General features: G+C 33.2%; 1 protein-coding gene across 1 annotated transcript in view; it reads left to right on the top strand.

Moving 5' to 3' along the window:
• Window positions 1-4,658: 4,658 nt before the first annotated feature.
• The window catches only part of LOC129962965 (uncharacterized), a 64,379-nt gene continuing 54,602 nt past the window's right edge, over window positions 4,659-14,435 (top strand). The window contains exon 1 of the mRNA XM_056076967.1: window positions 4,659-4,953. Within this exon, the coding sequence (XP_055932942.1) occupies window positions 4,704-4,953 (250 nt within the window). The 5' untranslated portion in view covers window positions 4,659-4,703. The remainder of the gene's footprint in view (window positions 4,954-14,435) is intronic.

The following is a 14,435-nucleotide window of genomic DNA, read 5'->3' as shown; positions in this document are numbered from 1 at the left end:
CACATTGAAATTGGTTGGAAATGATTGCGAAGGGCATATTTTCCCCTATTAAATAAAATATTTGCTATTAATAAATCTTGAAATGCATCTTTTACTGAAAAAAGAAAAAGCCTGAAACTTTGAATCATTTACTGCCTTGATTTTCGCTTTAAAAAATCTTTAAGAGTTGTTTCAGCGAAAAACACTATACCTGACAGAAGAATACTTTTTATTTAAAAAAATATTATGTATTACATATCATTGACGTTATTAAAATATCACAGATGGAATTATTATGAAGATTGAAACAATTTAACAGCCTTGGTTTTATATATATTTTACTAAACGGTTGTCCTTTTTCTTGATTTAATCCAGAATTTCATTGCAAAAAAGTGCACTGTTTTGTAATGATATGAAGTATTGCCTGTTTCGAAAGTTATTTATTGTAATCCTGTGTCAGGCATTTTTTTTTAGATCGGATTTATAGAAAGCATTATTGCCAATCAATAAAAGAGTCTTTTCCGAAATTTCTTTCATCGAAATATCCGAGAGGTTATTTCAGGCAATGATCTATTGACCTGACACACTAATGGAAGACATTATACAGTTTAATATCAGTAATCTATGCACTTTAGAAGCCAGACGTTAAATGATTTTTAGTAAAAGCACTGATATTTTTCAAAGACATAACTATGGAATATATACTAACTCTATGAGCATGGAAAAGTAATTCGATGCATAATTATTCACCTAATACAAAGACTTGTTTATTGCTCCGAAAAATAAATAAATATAATTTTTTTAAGTTGAATTCTCCCGTTTAGTTAATTTGCATCTTCTTATTACTCTGCAGGTATTTTTACCAATCAAATTTAAATAAATAAATAAATGAAACGTCAAAATGATGCACCGTTTTGAATGGTGAGTGAAAATCGCCATCCGAGGGCACAGGGTTGATAAGAATAAGATTGTCTTTCCTAGAGATGATAAAAAAATGCATTGTTCCAGCATTGGCTAAACCTTCGGTATTAAAGATGGAACTGGTGGATTCTGAAACCAAATTTTTGGATCTGAAATAAAACAGATATTGGAGCGAATGTTTGCATTTCATATGCATTTGGAGCGAAAGTAAATTGATTCTGGAAGAATTTCTGGATATAAATTTACAGCATTTATCAAGAAACACAGGAGTACAGCTTGTGTTTGGAAACCAATAGTGTTGGTTATCTTCAGATCTATTATTAGATTGGAAATACAGTAGAAGGGGAAAAAGCACTATGATAATGTGATGCAGATACATTGATAAAAAATCTGCAACTATAAATTTTAGGGGGACTTCTTTTATAATCATCATTTGGCTAGGGATATATTTTGGAATAATATTGGAGGATCTTTTGAAGAGCGAGGGAAGAATTTCTGAAATTTGCAAAGATAAATGTTTTGATTGCTATCACTTAATTGAAGATTTCATAATAATTTTCTGGGCTTTCATTTGATTGCTAAATTTCTTCACGAAATTTTTTGTAACCCTTTTTGCGTTGGCGTTTAATAAATTTTATGGTATGCGAATAATTCAGTTTCATTGCCATCAAAAATTCCATTTCGAAGATTTTAATGGATATCCACATTTTGAATCTACTTGCGGCTAAAAAAAAACTTTTTAAGTTATCCTTAAATATGGTAATTCAAATAATGACATCAAATAATGACAAAATGGCAGATATCTATCAAACTGGTGATAAAATCCATCAATGAAAACTGTGTGGTAAAAGTGCATATAAATATTATTTTTAAAAACATAAGGAGCAACACAAGCGGAAATTCACATATGTTTTAAGCCATAAACTTGCAGATCTTTATTGCATTTTAGATCAAATTCGGAAAAAGACGACTGTCTATCGATCTGCGGGTAGTTATGAAAATAATGGAAACACCACAAGTAAATGCAAGAATCTAATAATTAATAAGACGTGATGCCACCATTGACATGTAATACAGCTAGGATTCGCCAGTGGAGGATATCGATTCCGGTTGGAACTTCTAAAATAGACTATAATGGTTCGATTATATGGAGGTCAGAGACTTTGAGGATCAATGTACATGTTTCACTTCATTCATCGTATTCATCAAACAAGTCCTTCTGTAAGCATAGGAATATTATTCCATTCATCTATTCATCCTAATTCCATTTTCTGCAAGAAACAATGTTTGCATCATAGGATAGTCCTGACCAGCTAACACTTTTCTGTTCTTCTGCCCAGTGATCCTCCCTTTCAAGCTTATGATTGGGTCAGCAGAAAACCACTACAAGACTGTCAATTCCATGACAGATCCACCTCCATGCCTAACAGTTGGAAGGAGACAATCATGATCATACATTTGTGCAGATTTCTTCCAAACGTGTACCAACCCTGTTGGGGGGGAATAGAATGAAATATGATTTGTCTATCCACGTAACTGTTGGGGAGAATAGAATGAAAAATGATTTGTCTATCCATGTAACTGTTTCTCACTTATAAATGAATAAGTTTTTGTGATTATGGAAGCAATGCTGACGGCATTAGACATTAGCATTTATGATAAATGGTTTGGAAATTGCTATAGTGCCGTAAGTGTTCTGTTTATGAAGGTGCTTTCTAACTTTGATTATTGACACTGAAGAATCCAAATGCCAATTGATCTCTGCGGTCACTTTGGCTGTCATTTTTTTCAACATTACAATCCGCTTCACAATATCCGTCAGTCTCTTTCACTCAGCTTCTTCTTTCGTCCACTATTTTGCTTTCCCGAGCTTGTCTTGACACTCTGTGTGTACGCTGTCATGACTTACGGCACTGTATCTCTATAAACGACTAAAAGCTGGAATTTTTTAGTAAAACGTGTTCTAGATAATCGGGTTCACGCAATTTGACATCTTCAAAATTCTATGAGGTCTGATAGTTTCAAAAATTCAAGACGCATACAACTTCACTAACTTCTTTATACTACCATGATATATATTTTTGTATATTAAAAAACTAGAAACTGAGATTATATTTAATATTTATGAAGAGCATTTTTAAATGTCACTTTTATTCATAAGTGTCTCGATTATTTTGATAACTACGCGCATTTCTCTTGTGTTATGCGAACGACATAATTTAAAAATGCAAGAAAGACCAGAAATGAAATTTGGATTTCTGTTTTAATACAAAATTATTAGACCTATATTAAACTCTCGGTTAGTGGACGAAATTAAAACTTTGTGGATAGAAATAAGTCACTAACTTAATTCTATCCACAAGGTCACGAAACTAAACTCATCATATTCTCTTTTTGAGAGGTTAACTCTTTCTTTGGAGAATTAAATGTTCATTTTTAATTTGTCGTATACATACTATAGAGAAATTATAGGAACCACCGTAAAAAAAATTCAAACTCGAGATTTTGATGAATTTCCACGTTTTATATCTCTCTGAATTCGAAAAACACATTTTTAGAAAATGTCTGTCTGTCTGTCTGTCTGTCTGTGACAAAGATAACTCAAAAAAAGCTTTGAGCCAGAAGGGTGAAATTTGGCATGCAGACTTTACAACAAATTTGCAGATTTCAATCAAATTTTGAGCAAAATCTATCTAAAGCAAGTCCGTCTGTCGCTCAGTTCGAATATAAGTTACCACAATAATTACAGAAGGAAGAAAGCTAGGTGGGTGAAATTCATACACATATTTAACATCTATATTGTAGACACCTATCAAATTATGAGCTAAATCCAACTACGGGCTGACTGTCTGTCGGTCTGTACTTTCAGCAGCATGTAAACGCGATCATTTAAAAACATAGTGATAAATATATCAGATTTGGTATGGAATTTTGTGACTACAACTGCAGTTTTGTATCAAATTTTTATTTCAATCGGTTGAGTAAAAACGGTCTAAAACACAAATTCGATTTTTGGATACTACTAATTACATTCCATAGATTAATCGCCCAATAACTCGCAAAGGATGGCATGATAAATCCAGTAAAAATGCTCGATTCAAGCCAAAAGTTCATATTTCGTAACTATTGTACGCCAATACCATGTAAAGCGTTCTCTGGCATGACAAATTTATTAGAGTGTATGAGAGGAAGCTTTATGGAGTCCACTCCCGCTGGTTTTCTTTGCAAAAAATCTGAATTAGATATTAAATAGATCTTTAGTGAAAGAATATTTTGAGGAAAATCACTTAATCCTGAGTTGTTGGGGGGGGGAGTCCATTATAGATACAAAACTAGTTTGTGTTGACAGATTCTAAGCATTAAGTAGATGAATACAAACTGAAACACCACGAGGTCTTTCGATATATGCGTCGTTAGGTTATTCAAAACGCCTAGTTGAATACTTATTACATCACATTGGAAAAAGCGTGATTTTATCTCTAAACAGACCGTGTCCGATTGTTCGCATTAAAAGACTCTGATATTCCAAAACAAGGTAGGAAAAAACCCCTCAAAGTATCACTTTTTAAATGCTTATGCGATGTCCTTATCAAACGATTGTGGTGATTTCACATTCCAATCGATATTTATCAACAGATTAATTCACCTTGATCCAATATCAACTTGGATTGCGCAATGCATTAATAAAGTAGGTATTTAAATGCCCATCTTTCTTTGTGCGCGGTAAGTTTTTTTTTGTTTGTTTGTTTATATAATTCTAATACATTGAGAGCCTTAATAAGAGTTATTTTTTTACTTCCGCCATGGAATCGGCGACATTTTTAAGACCTTTAACCAGTTTCCAAACAAGTATAAGCTTTCTGCAAATGTTTTACGCATTAAATTTGCTGTTATTCTTCGGTTTTATCCTGATTATTATAAAAGTGGCCCAGTATCGTAGAAATGTGTGCAATCAAATCCCTTCGAAGAGACTCGGGGTGTTTAACGTTTTCGGGAGCATTGGTGAGCTGTCGTGGCAACAGTTCAGCGGAAGTGAGTTCAACTTCAATGTCAGTGAGTATAGCATTCATTCTTTTTTATGAATTCTTATGTATTACAGTATTGTATTTGTCATAACTTCTAGTGCGAATCGAGCAAAAGAGAGTGTTAATGAAAAATATCAAGATCATCAATCGAATATGTGGAAGCAAAGATAGAGAAAAATAAATTTCACCAGTTATTGCTTCTTCTTCAAACACAGAGTATGTGAAATATGAAATTTTGTTGTAATGAAATGACTTATATATATTTTTTATTTCACTAATCACATTTATTTATTTACTTAGACTAACATGCATTTTTTGCATATAAACGAAAAGAAACATAAAAAATTAATTTATTATTTAGAGAATGGTATTGAGAAAAGCATGGTATAACGTATTATAATCTTTTATTTGTTCCTTTGATTTCGACATGGCCTCAAAATATTTTAAACATCTTGCAATTTAAGAATATGCTTGAGGTTTTATTAAAATTGTAATTCAAACTGCAAATGATCACTACTTATTATTCCTGACGAATAAACTCGTCATAACGTAAGATGCTGCACTTTTTTCATGACGAGTATACTCGTGAAAAATAGTTAACTGGTTAAAAAAATCTGTAATGAGCAAATTTGGATGGCAATAATTCATTTATACTCTATTAAAAATATTTTATAAGAGTTATTTAAAATTTCAAAAATGCATGAACATGAAAATGAAACTACTTTTAATATCAATAAATAATTAAATTTCACACATATACAACAAAAAAAAACAAAGAAAAATAGTGCAAAAAATATGATCGTATTGCAAAAAATGGTGCTATTCTTGTGAGAAAATATTTTTGTTTAGATTTCGTTTTAAATGAAACAAATATATATTTTCATTTTTCATTTTCTTCATCTACCTTCGACGCTTTCACGTCATTTTTGTCGTATGGGCCATGAAAAAGAATCATTGTACTTATGTAATCAAACTTTCTATATTGGCATCCATTAAAAATATCTAAAAATAGTAAAAATTGCTTCTGCCTATTTGGAATGCTCATGAAATGTATTCTTTGGCGTGAAATTAAAATTTAATTAATAATGAAATAATAAATAAATTAAAATTTTTAATTTCGATGTTTCTGGGAATAACTTTGGAAACCGTAATCGAAAAAATATCTTCATGCTGTTTCATATTGGGGGATATTTTCTGTTTAAGAATGTCAGCCGCAATGCGGAGCATTTGTGTGCAATTTTTCTATGACTTATGAACATTAAAAACAAAATATTTTTAGCACTGTAATGTTTTTAGGCATATTTCCTGTAAATTGCATACAGAATGTAATGCTCTACGCAGTTGTATTAAATCCATAAAATTTAAAACATAATTATTTCCTGGGAAATAGGTGATCTATAAAAAAAAGATTACTTCAAAATTGATTAGATACTTTTAATTCATTAATATTAAACGGAATTAAACGAAACTCGTTGAATTCGATGCAGATTAATACACTTAAAGCATAATAGTTATGAAATATTATCTTTAAATAGTTATGAAATTAATTTTTCGATGATAAAAAAATTGCAAGGAATTAAAACAATTAATTTAAAAAATAAAGGGCTTAAATACGGTGTGTGAGAACGCTTTTTATTGTTATAAAAAATGTATTTCATCAAATATTTAGTCACGTTTTATTACCACTGTTATCGTCATAATAAAAATACATAAAAAACTGAGGACACTACATTCAAAACAGAATTTTCACTTTTCTTTATAATAATTTTTTTAATATCTCTATATTTCATGATGCAAAAATTGTCACGCATAGGATGCAAGCAAGCTGGATGAAGGCAAAAAAGAGGATCAAGTCTGAAATTTTAACATGGTACTATGCTTCAGACTAGATATTTTAATTTATTTTTCAATCAAGATCATTCTTATGTTAAAATAAACATATTTAAGTTTTTCACTAAGCACAAAGTGCATATGAATAAATGTAATAATTAAAAATACAAACATTATTATCTATAAGATAGTTAAAATGTTTACAGAGAAAAATTCCTAAATATGATGCTTTATTTTGTCTGAGTGGGACAAAAATAACTGTTGTCCAAAATCTGATGCATATCTTCACTTATCTCGCCCAGCTTATTCCATCTCTGTGTGTGTGTTTTTGCACCTTCAGCACCATGTATGACTGGAAACCGACATAATTCTTCATACACTTGTGCATTATTAAAGCATGCCACTGGTAAACTATTGTTATGAAAGAGTTTATTAGGTGCGATCTTTGGAAATCAATACCTGGAATTCGATTAATGCAAAAATTTATTTTAAGCTGTGATAGAAATCTACAAATTTAGTACAAAGTCTATAAATGAAATTTCAGCTGTTTTGCTCCCTATCAGAGAAGGTTATTGATTATATATAATATACATATTCAATATATATTATATTCTGCACGATTTTCTATTATTCACATTTCAGACTTCACCGAATCCAAAAAACTCATTTTTGGAATAATGTTTCTTCTTTTGTGGAAAAATGCTTTGAACTAGACTGATCAAATTTAATATACAGTCTTTCTACACAATTTGTAGACTTTTTTTATCATAGTTTGAATGAAATCGATTCAGAGGAAGCCTATCTTTCCAGCTACTCGAATATAAGTTAATACGATAACTACAAAACGAAGAGAACTAGAGGGATGAACTTTGGTACACAGATTTAACATTTAAACTGTAGATGCCTATACAATTTTCAACGATAACCGCGAAAGATTTGACCGTCTATGAATTTGTACTTTCACAAACATGTAAGGCTTATAACTAATGCACACATGAAGTATGTATAGTCATACATCTGACCTCCGACCCGCAACGAAGGCACACGGAAAAATTTCTGAATGATCGGACCGCCGCAACAGCAGCACTGGCGGGAACTGTGGTTGAGTCCTAAGGGCCATCACCGGCCATGATACAACCCTCCCCGAAGGAAGTACGTCCCGTCATCGATGGGAGGAGCCAGATCCCCCTTCTATTTGTGTACCCACCAGGGTGGCGAGATCTAACCACTATGCCGGAAGCATCTCATCCTCATTTTGAGGTGCCCCCAGGGGGTTCTCAAGCATGTATAATTCAAAAGCACACTGATTTAAATATATGAAAATTGATATGTGATTTTATGGTTACAATTGCAGTTCTGCGTCGAATTTTGGTTTCAATCATGTGGAAAAAAGTGTTCAGAATACACATTCGATGTTCCGATGCTTACGTAATTATTGCATTCCAATAATCAATCGGCAAAAGAAAGAAAGAAAAAACATCAAAGATGGCTCACTAGAAATCTCTTTTATAATTATTGTTCGCCACTGGCATGCGCACAATTATTAAACGATTATTTTTCAAGCACGTTTTTTACACAACTTACGATAAAGTCATGAGCAGAGTATTCCGCTGGTTTAAAGTGGAATAAGAATGTGTTTTGTATGATAATAAATTTCCCAAACCTTTGAGGGTAAATATTAAAACGTAAATCTCTTTTAAAATTTAGTTAGAATATTAAAAAAAAAAAAATTTACTTGGTGAACCTGTACTTAAGATGAAACCACGAGCCAAAATCTGATCATTCAGTGACATATCCTCCTTGATATATTACGTTCACGTTATATTCTGCACGATTTTCTACTATACAATTTTCAGAATATATACCAGCCTAAAAATCTTATAATAATAATTTGTCTCTTTTGTCATGTATGCCAGGTAGACCGAGAGACGATGCGATTCGTTTTACATACACGCAAAGAACATTTATTAGTATTAAGATGCACAGGCACGAACGAGCATAACAACAACTACACCGAACAAGTACAAAACTAAGAACTACGGGAAACAAAAAAGCAAAAAAGCAGGCGCGCGTCACACAGCCTGGAAGGTTCTTTTATAATCTGGCTGTTGCCAGATACATAACAGTTCCTTTCTCTAATCTGGCTGTTGCCAGATACATAACAGTTCCTCCCCGACAAAATATAGAGTCACAGGACCAGTCTCTCTGGAGGTCTCCTGATTCGGTTTGAGCGTCGGAGTGGTACATCAGTTTTCGGCTTTCCGGAAGCATCTGGTACAGGCCCAGGTGGCATCTCATCACTTGGAGTGGCAGATACAGGTACATCCTTAGGTTCAGGGACAACTTCAGGTACAGGTGCAGGCGGTTCCGATTCAGCAACATCATCGGATACTGGCTCATCTGGAAAATTCAATTCTTTATCGTAAATTGGAATTTCAGTATCAGCTTGGGATAATTCAATCGACTTCCCACATTTCCTTATTTGATCTACGTGTCTCTTCCAAATTTCATTTCCAACTTGTATGCTATAACTCAAAGTTCCATCTCGGTTTATAATTGTTCCAATTTTCCATTTGTTAGGTCCGGAATAATTTCTTACGGCTACTTTCTCCCCTTCCTGAAACTCACGCAAGATAGATTCTGTGTTAAGTCTCGAACTCTGTTTCTGAACAACTTTGTCTCTCAAATTTGGTTTAAAAAGATCAAGCCTAGTGCGAATACATCTCTTCAAAAACAAGGCACTCGGAGTTTCTCCCGTGAGTGAATGTGGAGTTATTCTATACTGTAATAAAAATCTTTGTAATTTCACATTTAGATCTCCAGAATCACCTCTACTGGATTTCAACGAAGCTTTGAACAACTGCACTATTCTTTCTGCCTGTCCGTTCGAAGCAGGATGGTAAGGTGCTGAAGTTATATGTTTAATATTATTCAGTTTCAAAAAATGTCGAAATTCGTAACTAGTAAAACTTGCGCCGTTATCACTAACCAAAGTTAAGGGAATTCCATAATGAGCAAAAAGAATACGAAGATGATGAATTGTAAAAATAGCTGTAATATTTTTCATCGGAATGACTTCTATCCACTTCGAATATGCATCAGAGACTACAAAAAACATTTTACCCATAAAAGGACCAGAGTAGTCAACGTGTATCCTTTGCCAAGGTCCATTTGGCCATTCCCACGGATGTCGATTTATCCTTGCTGGTTCGTTCCTCGTTGCGATACAAGCTGAACAGTTCTGAACAAAATTGGCTATACTGGCATCCATACCTTGCCAATAGCAGTAGCTTCTAGCTAAGGCCTTCATTTTGACAATTCCAGGATGTCCAACATGAAGTTCTTCCAAAACTTGATTCTGGTACTTTTCAGGAATGCATACTCTATGACCATACATTATGCATCCATTTTGCAATGAAAATTCAGATTCTCTACCTTTCCAAGGCACAGGTAATTCAGTTCCAGATTTTAAACTTTCATACAGTTCGAACAATTTCCTATCAGTTTTAGTAGCTCTAGCTATGTCGGTTGCTGTAACAGGCATTAATTCAACTTGCGAAATATTTGTCACGTCTGCTTCAGTCAAGTACTCACAGCCCTTGTCAACTGCTAGTGGTAACCGTGAAAGTGCATCTGCATTGCCATGATTCTTTGTGTTTCGATACTTGATTGTATAACTGAATGCTTGGAGAAAAAATGCATAATGAACCATTCGTGTTGCTGATAGACATGGTAAACTACGATTAGGTGCGAAAATTGATACTAGGGGTTTATGATCGGTTACGAGATCAAAATGTCGACCAAATAAATATTGATAAAATCTCTTTACTCCCCATACGATACTCAATGCTTCCTTGTCTATCTGCGAATAATTACGTTCCGTTTTAGTCAATGACCTTGATGCAAACATTGCTGGTTTTTCTGAACCATCTGGCATAATGTGACTTAAAACTGCTCCTATTCCAACTGGTGATGCATCCGTTTGTAATACAAGAGGTAACTTAGGATCATAATGGCATAAAATTCGATCTGAAGCAATTTCTTGTTTCAATGCCTTGAAAGCTTTTTCACATTCTGCAGTCCACAAAAATTTAGTACCTTTCTGCAGTAAATTATTGAAAGGAGCGACACGAGTAGATAAGTTGGGAATAAATTTTCCGTAGTAATTGACTAAACCCAAAAAACTCTTCAAATCAGATACAGTTTTTGGAACTGGTACCTTCGTAATTGCATCGATTTTTTCTTGTGTTTTGTGGAGGCCAAATTTATCAATTGTATGACCACAATAATTCACAGATTTCTTAAAAAATTCACTTTTCCGCTTATTTACTCTGAGACCATATTCTTCTAGTCTCTGTAGTACTAATTCTAACCTTTCAAAATGCTCTTGATCATTTCTCCCCGTTACGGTAATATCGTTTAAAAATACGTGTACCCCCGCGATACCTGATAAAACTTGTTCAATGGCTCTCTGCCACACTGCCGGAGCTAAGGCTATACCATAATTCATTCTCTTGTAACGGAACAAACCCTTGTGAGTATTGATCGTCAATAGATGTCGGTCCCGCTCATCAACTAACATTTGAAGGTATGCCTCAGATAAGTCGATTTTAGTAAAGAACTCCCCTCCTGCCAGTTCAGCAAAAATGTCCTCGATACGGGGTAACGGATATTGCTCAATTTTTAGTCCCGGGTTGATAGTCACCTTATAATCACCACAGATTCGTAGGTTCCCATTCTGCTTGATAACAGGAACAATTGGTGTAGCCCACTCACTATATGTCACCGGCTCAATGATGTCTTCTGCAACTAACCTCTTAAGTTCAGTTTCTATTCTTTCTTTTAAAGCAAATGGTACTGGTCGAGGTTTAAAAAATACCGGTTTGTAATTAGGTTTCATTTGAAGACGGCAACAAAACTTTTCCAGTTTCCCGATACCCGGAGAAAAAATTTTCTCATACTTTTGAAGCAAGATATTTAATTTATTGGTTCGAGAATTACAATTTCCAACCCGAACTGCTTTAATTGAGCTCCAGTCTAATTGGAAATTTCTCAACCATTCACGACCAAAAACTGCGTTTACTTTTGCATGTACCAAATAAATAGTTTCTGTATTAATTTGATCTTTGTATTGAATTTGCACCACTGCTTGGCCAGCTGATGTTATCATAGAATTATCGAAATTCCTAAGCAATAATTTGGTAGGCTTAATGGCTACATCCGGACAAAGTTTCTTAAATTCATTCACATTCATACAACTAATAGCAGCACCAGTATCTAATTCAAATAAACACTTATTCCCTTCAACAAAAATTTCTAATAAAATCTTATCCCTTGCATGTCGTGGTGATTTAACGCTATTAACTGGTACAGTTTCAGAACAAGATTCTATTTGTTTAACTGTTTCGTTACGTTTTGAGCGGCAGACTTTTGCCAAATGCCCGTTCTTTAAGCAATTCCTACACTGAGTGTTCTTGTGCTTACATTCGTGAGCTAAATGTTGAGTACTATCACATCTGTAACATTTCCGAGATTTATCAAACTTCTTTGTAGATTCAGATTTCTTAAATTTAGAAAAATCTTTGATAGTTTTATCTTGCGAACTATGTAATTTTTTTATCGATACCATTTGATTCTGAATTTCACGCACATCTCTCTGAGCAGATTCCATTGCGAATGCAATGCTCCTAGCTTTTTCGTATGTTAACTTATCCTCCGTTAACAGCTTTTTCTGTATATTTTCGTTTTTGAGACCCATCACCAATTTATCACGAAGCATCGTACTTAAATTGTTCCCAAAGTTACAGTGTATCGACAGTTTTTGAAATTCGGCACAATAATTTGCAATGGACTCACCTTCAAATTGCTTCCTCTTGTAGAAACGAAACCGTTCTGTCATCTCCAGTGGTTTAGGATTCAAATGTTCCGAAAGTAATTTTACGATATCTTGATAAGTCAATTCAGAAGGAATGTTGGGAGTGGCCAGATTCTTTAACAATTTATACGTTGTTGCTCCCATAAGGCTTAAAATAGCAGGGACTTTCATTTTATCTTCGATCCCATTAACAACGAAGTAAGATTCTAAACGTTCCACATAACTGGACCAGTCTTCCACAGACGCATCATAAGATTCAAAACTAATGTTCGAAGATCCCATCCTCGTCGCCAACTCTTTTGTCATGTATGCCAGGTAGACCGAGAGACGATGCGATTCGTTTTACATACACGCAAAGAACATTTATTAGTATTAAGATGCACAGGCACGAACGAGCATAACAACAACTACACCGAACAAGTACAAAACTAAGAACTACGGGAAACAAAAAAGCAGGCGCGCGTCACACAGCCTGGAAGGTTCTTTTATAATCTGGCTGTTGCCAGATACATAACAGTTCCTTTCTCTAATCTGGCTGTTGCCAGATACATAACATCTTTTTCTCCCAAAATCACGTTTTATGATTTTTTTTCTTCTAATTATTTTCTCGTGATATGAGAAGGAGGTAGAAAAAAAATTTAATTTCCTTGAATATCCTCCACACATTTGACAGGAAAAGAAAAAAAAAGTCTGAATTTCTAGCCCTTAAAATATCGTATCATAATAACGTTTTAGACTTTATTCATTGACTGGTCTTCGAGTGGTTGATTGCATTAGCCATTTTATTTTGTGACAGGTAATTTACAGAAAGAGTGCCAAGATAAAAGCTTGTATTGCTAATAAAAGTGAAAAGAAATGTTTGAATAAATCAATTGTGCAACTAATACCCAAAAAAAGCAGTTCCATAAAATTGATGAACAAATAAAAAATGGTTTTAATTCCATTGAAACAATTTTGTTATATTTTTTTATAAACAACAGTTTGTATAACAAATTTTGCTATAAATTGCATTGAAGACTTCGAAAAACTTATTAGAATTAGAAGAAAAATGTGTCCGATTTGAAATTTGTCTAATTAAAAAATTTTCTTTTTAATTTTAAGAATATGTAAAAATAATTTTTGTAATAATATGCTGCGGAATTATTGAGAGAAAAACGTAAATTCTATTTAAAATTAAAATAATTTCCTTTTTAATGAACACGTAATATCAAATAGTAACTACCACCTAAATTTAATAGCTCTATTTCCAACTATATCATGAAATCACAAATATATGTATGCAAATACAATTTTAAAAAAAATACAGAAATGATTCATTATTTTAATAATAAATATAATAAGCATTTACTTATTACTTAATATTATTCAAGTGTTTTGTTTAAGCTACCAGGAACACACCTTTTTAATAGTCCAATGTAAAAAAAAAAGGGAATAATCGTAAATATGAACATAATAAGCATTATAAATTAATAAACAAGAGAAAGAGGTAGATTAAATTAAAAACGCAAACAATTTTTTTTAGCTAATTTTAAAAAATGTTGACATTTTTTTTTACGATTTTAAAAAGAAAACATTACGAAATGCTTACTATTATCAGAACAATAACAATTCTAGCTCTAAAACAGGTCTACTACTAGGAGACGCGTCACCGAGGTGTGACAATTGGAAGAGTGGAAGGGGGGGCGGGTACATATATCACTACGCATGTCTTGAAAACATAATGGAAGTTAAATATTACTGCGTCAACGTTTTTTAAGACCAAATATAACTAAAGGGGATGTGTATTGAGTATTGTATCGCAAATT

The sequence above is a fragment of the Argiope bruennichi genome, chromosome 3 (genome assembly GCF_947563725.1).
Source record: "Argiope bruennichi chromosome 3, qqArgBrue1.1, whole genome shotgun sequence".
Taxonomy (NCBI): Eukaryota; Metazoa; Arthropoda; class Arachnida; order Araneae; family Araneidae; genus Argiope; species Argiope bruennichi.
The sequence above is the reverse complement of the archived record's forward strand: the minus strand, read 5'-3'. Positions and strand labels throughout refer to the sequence as shown.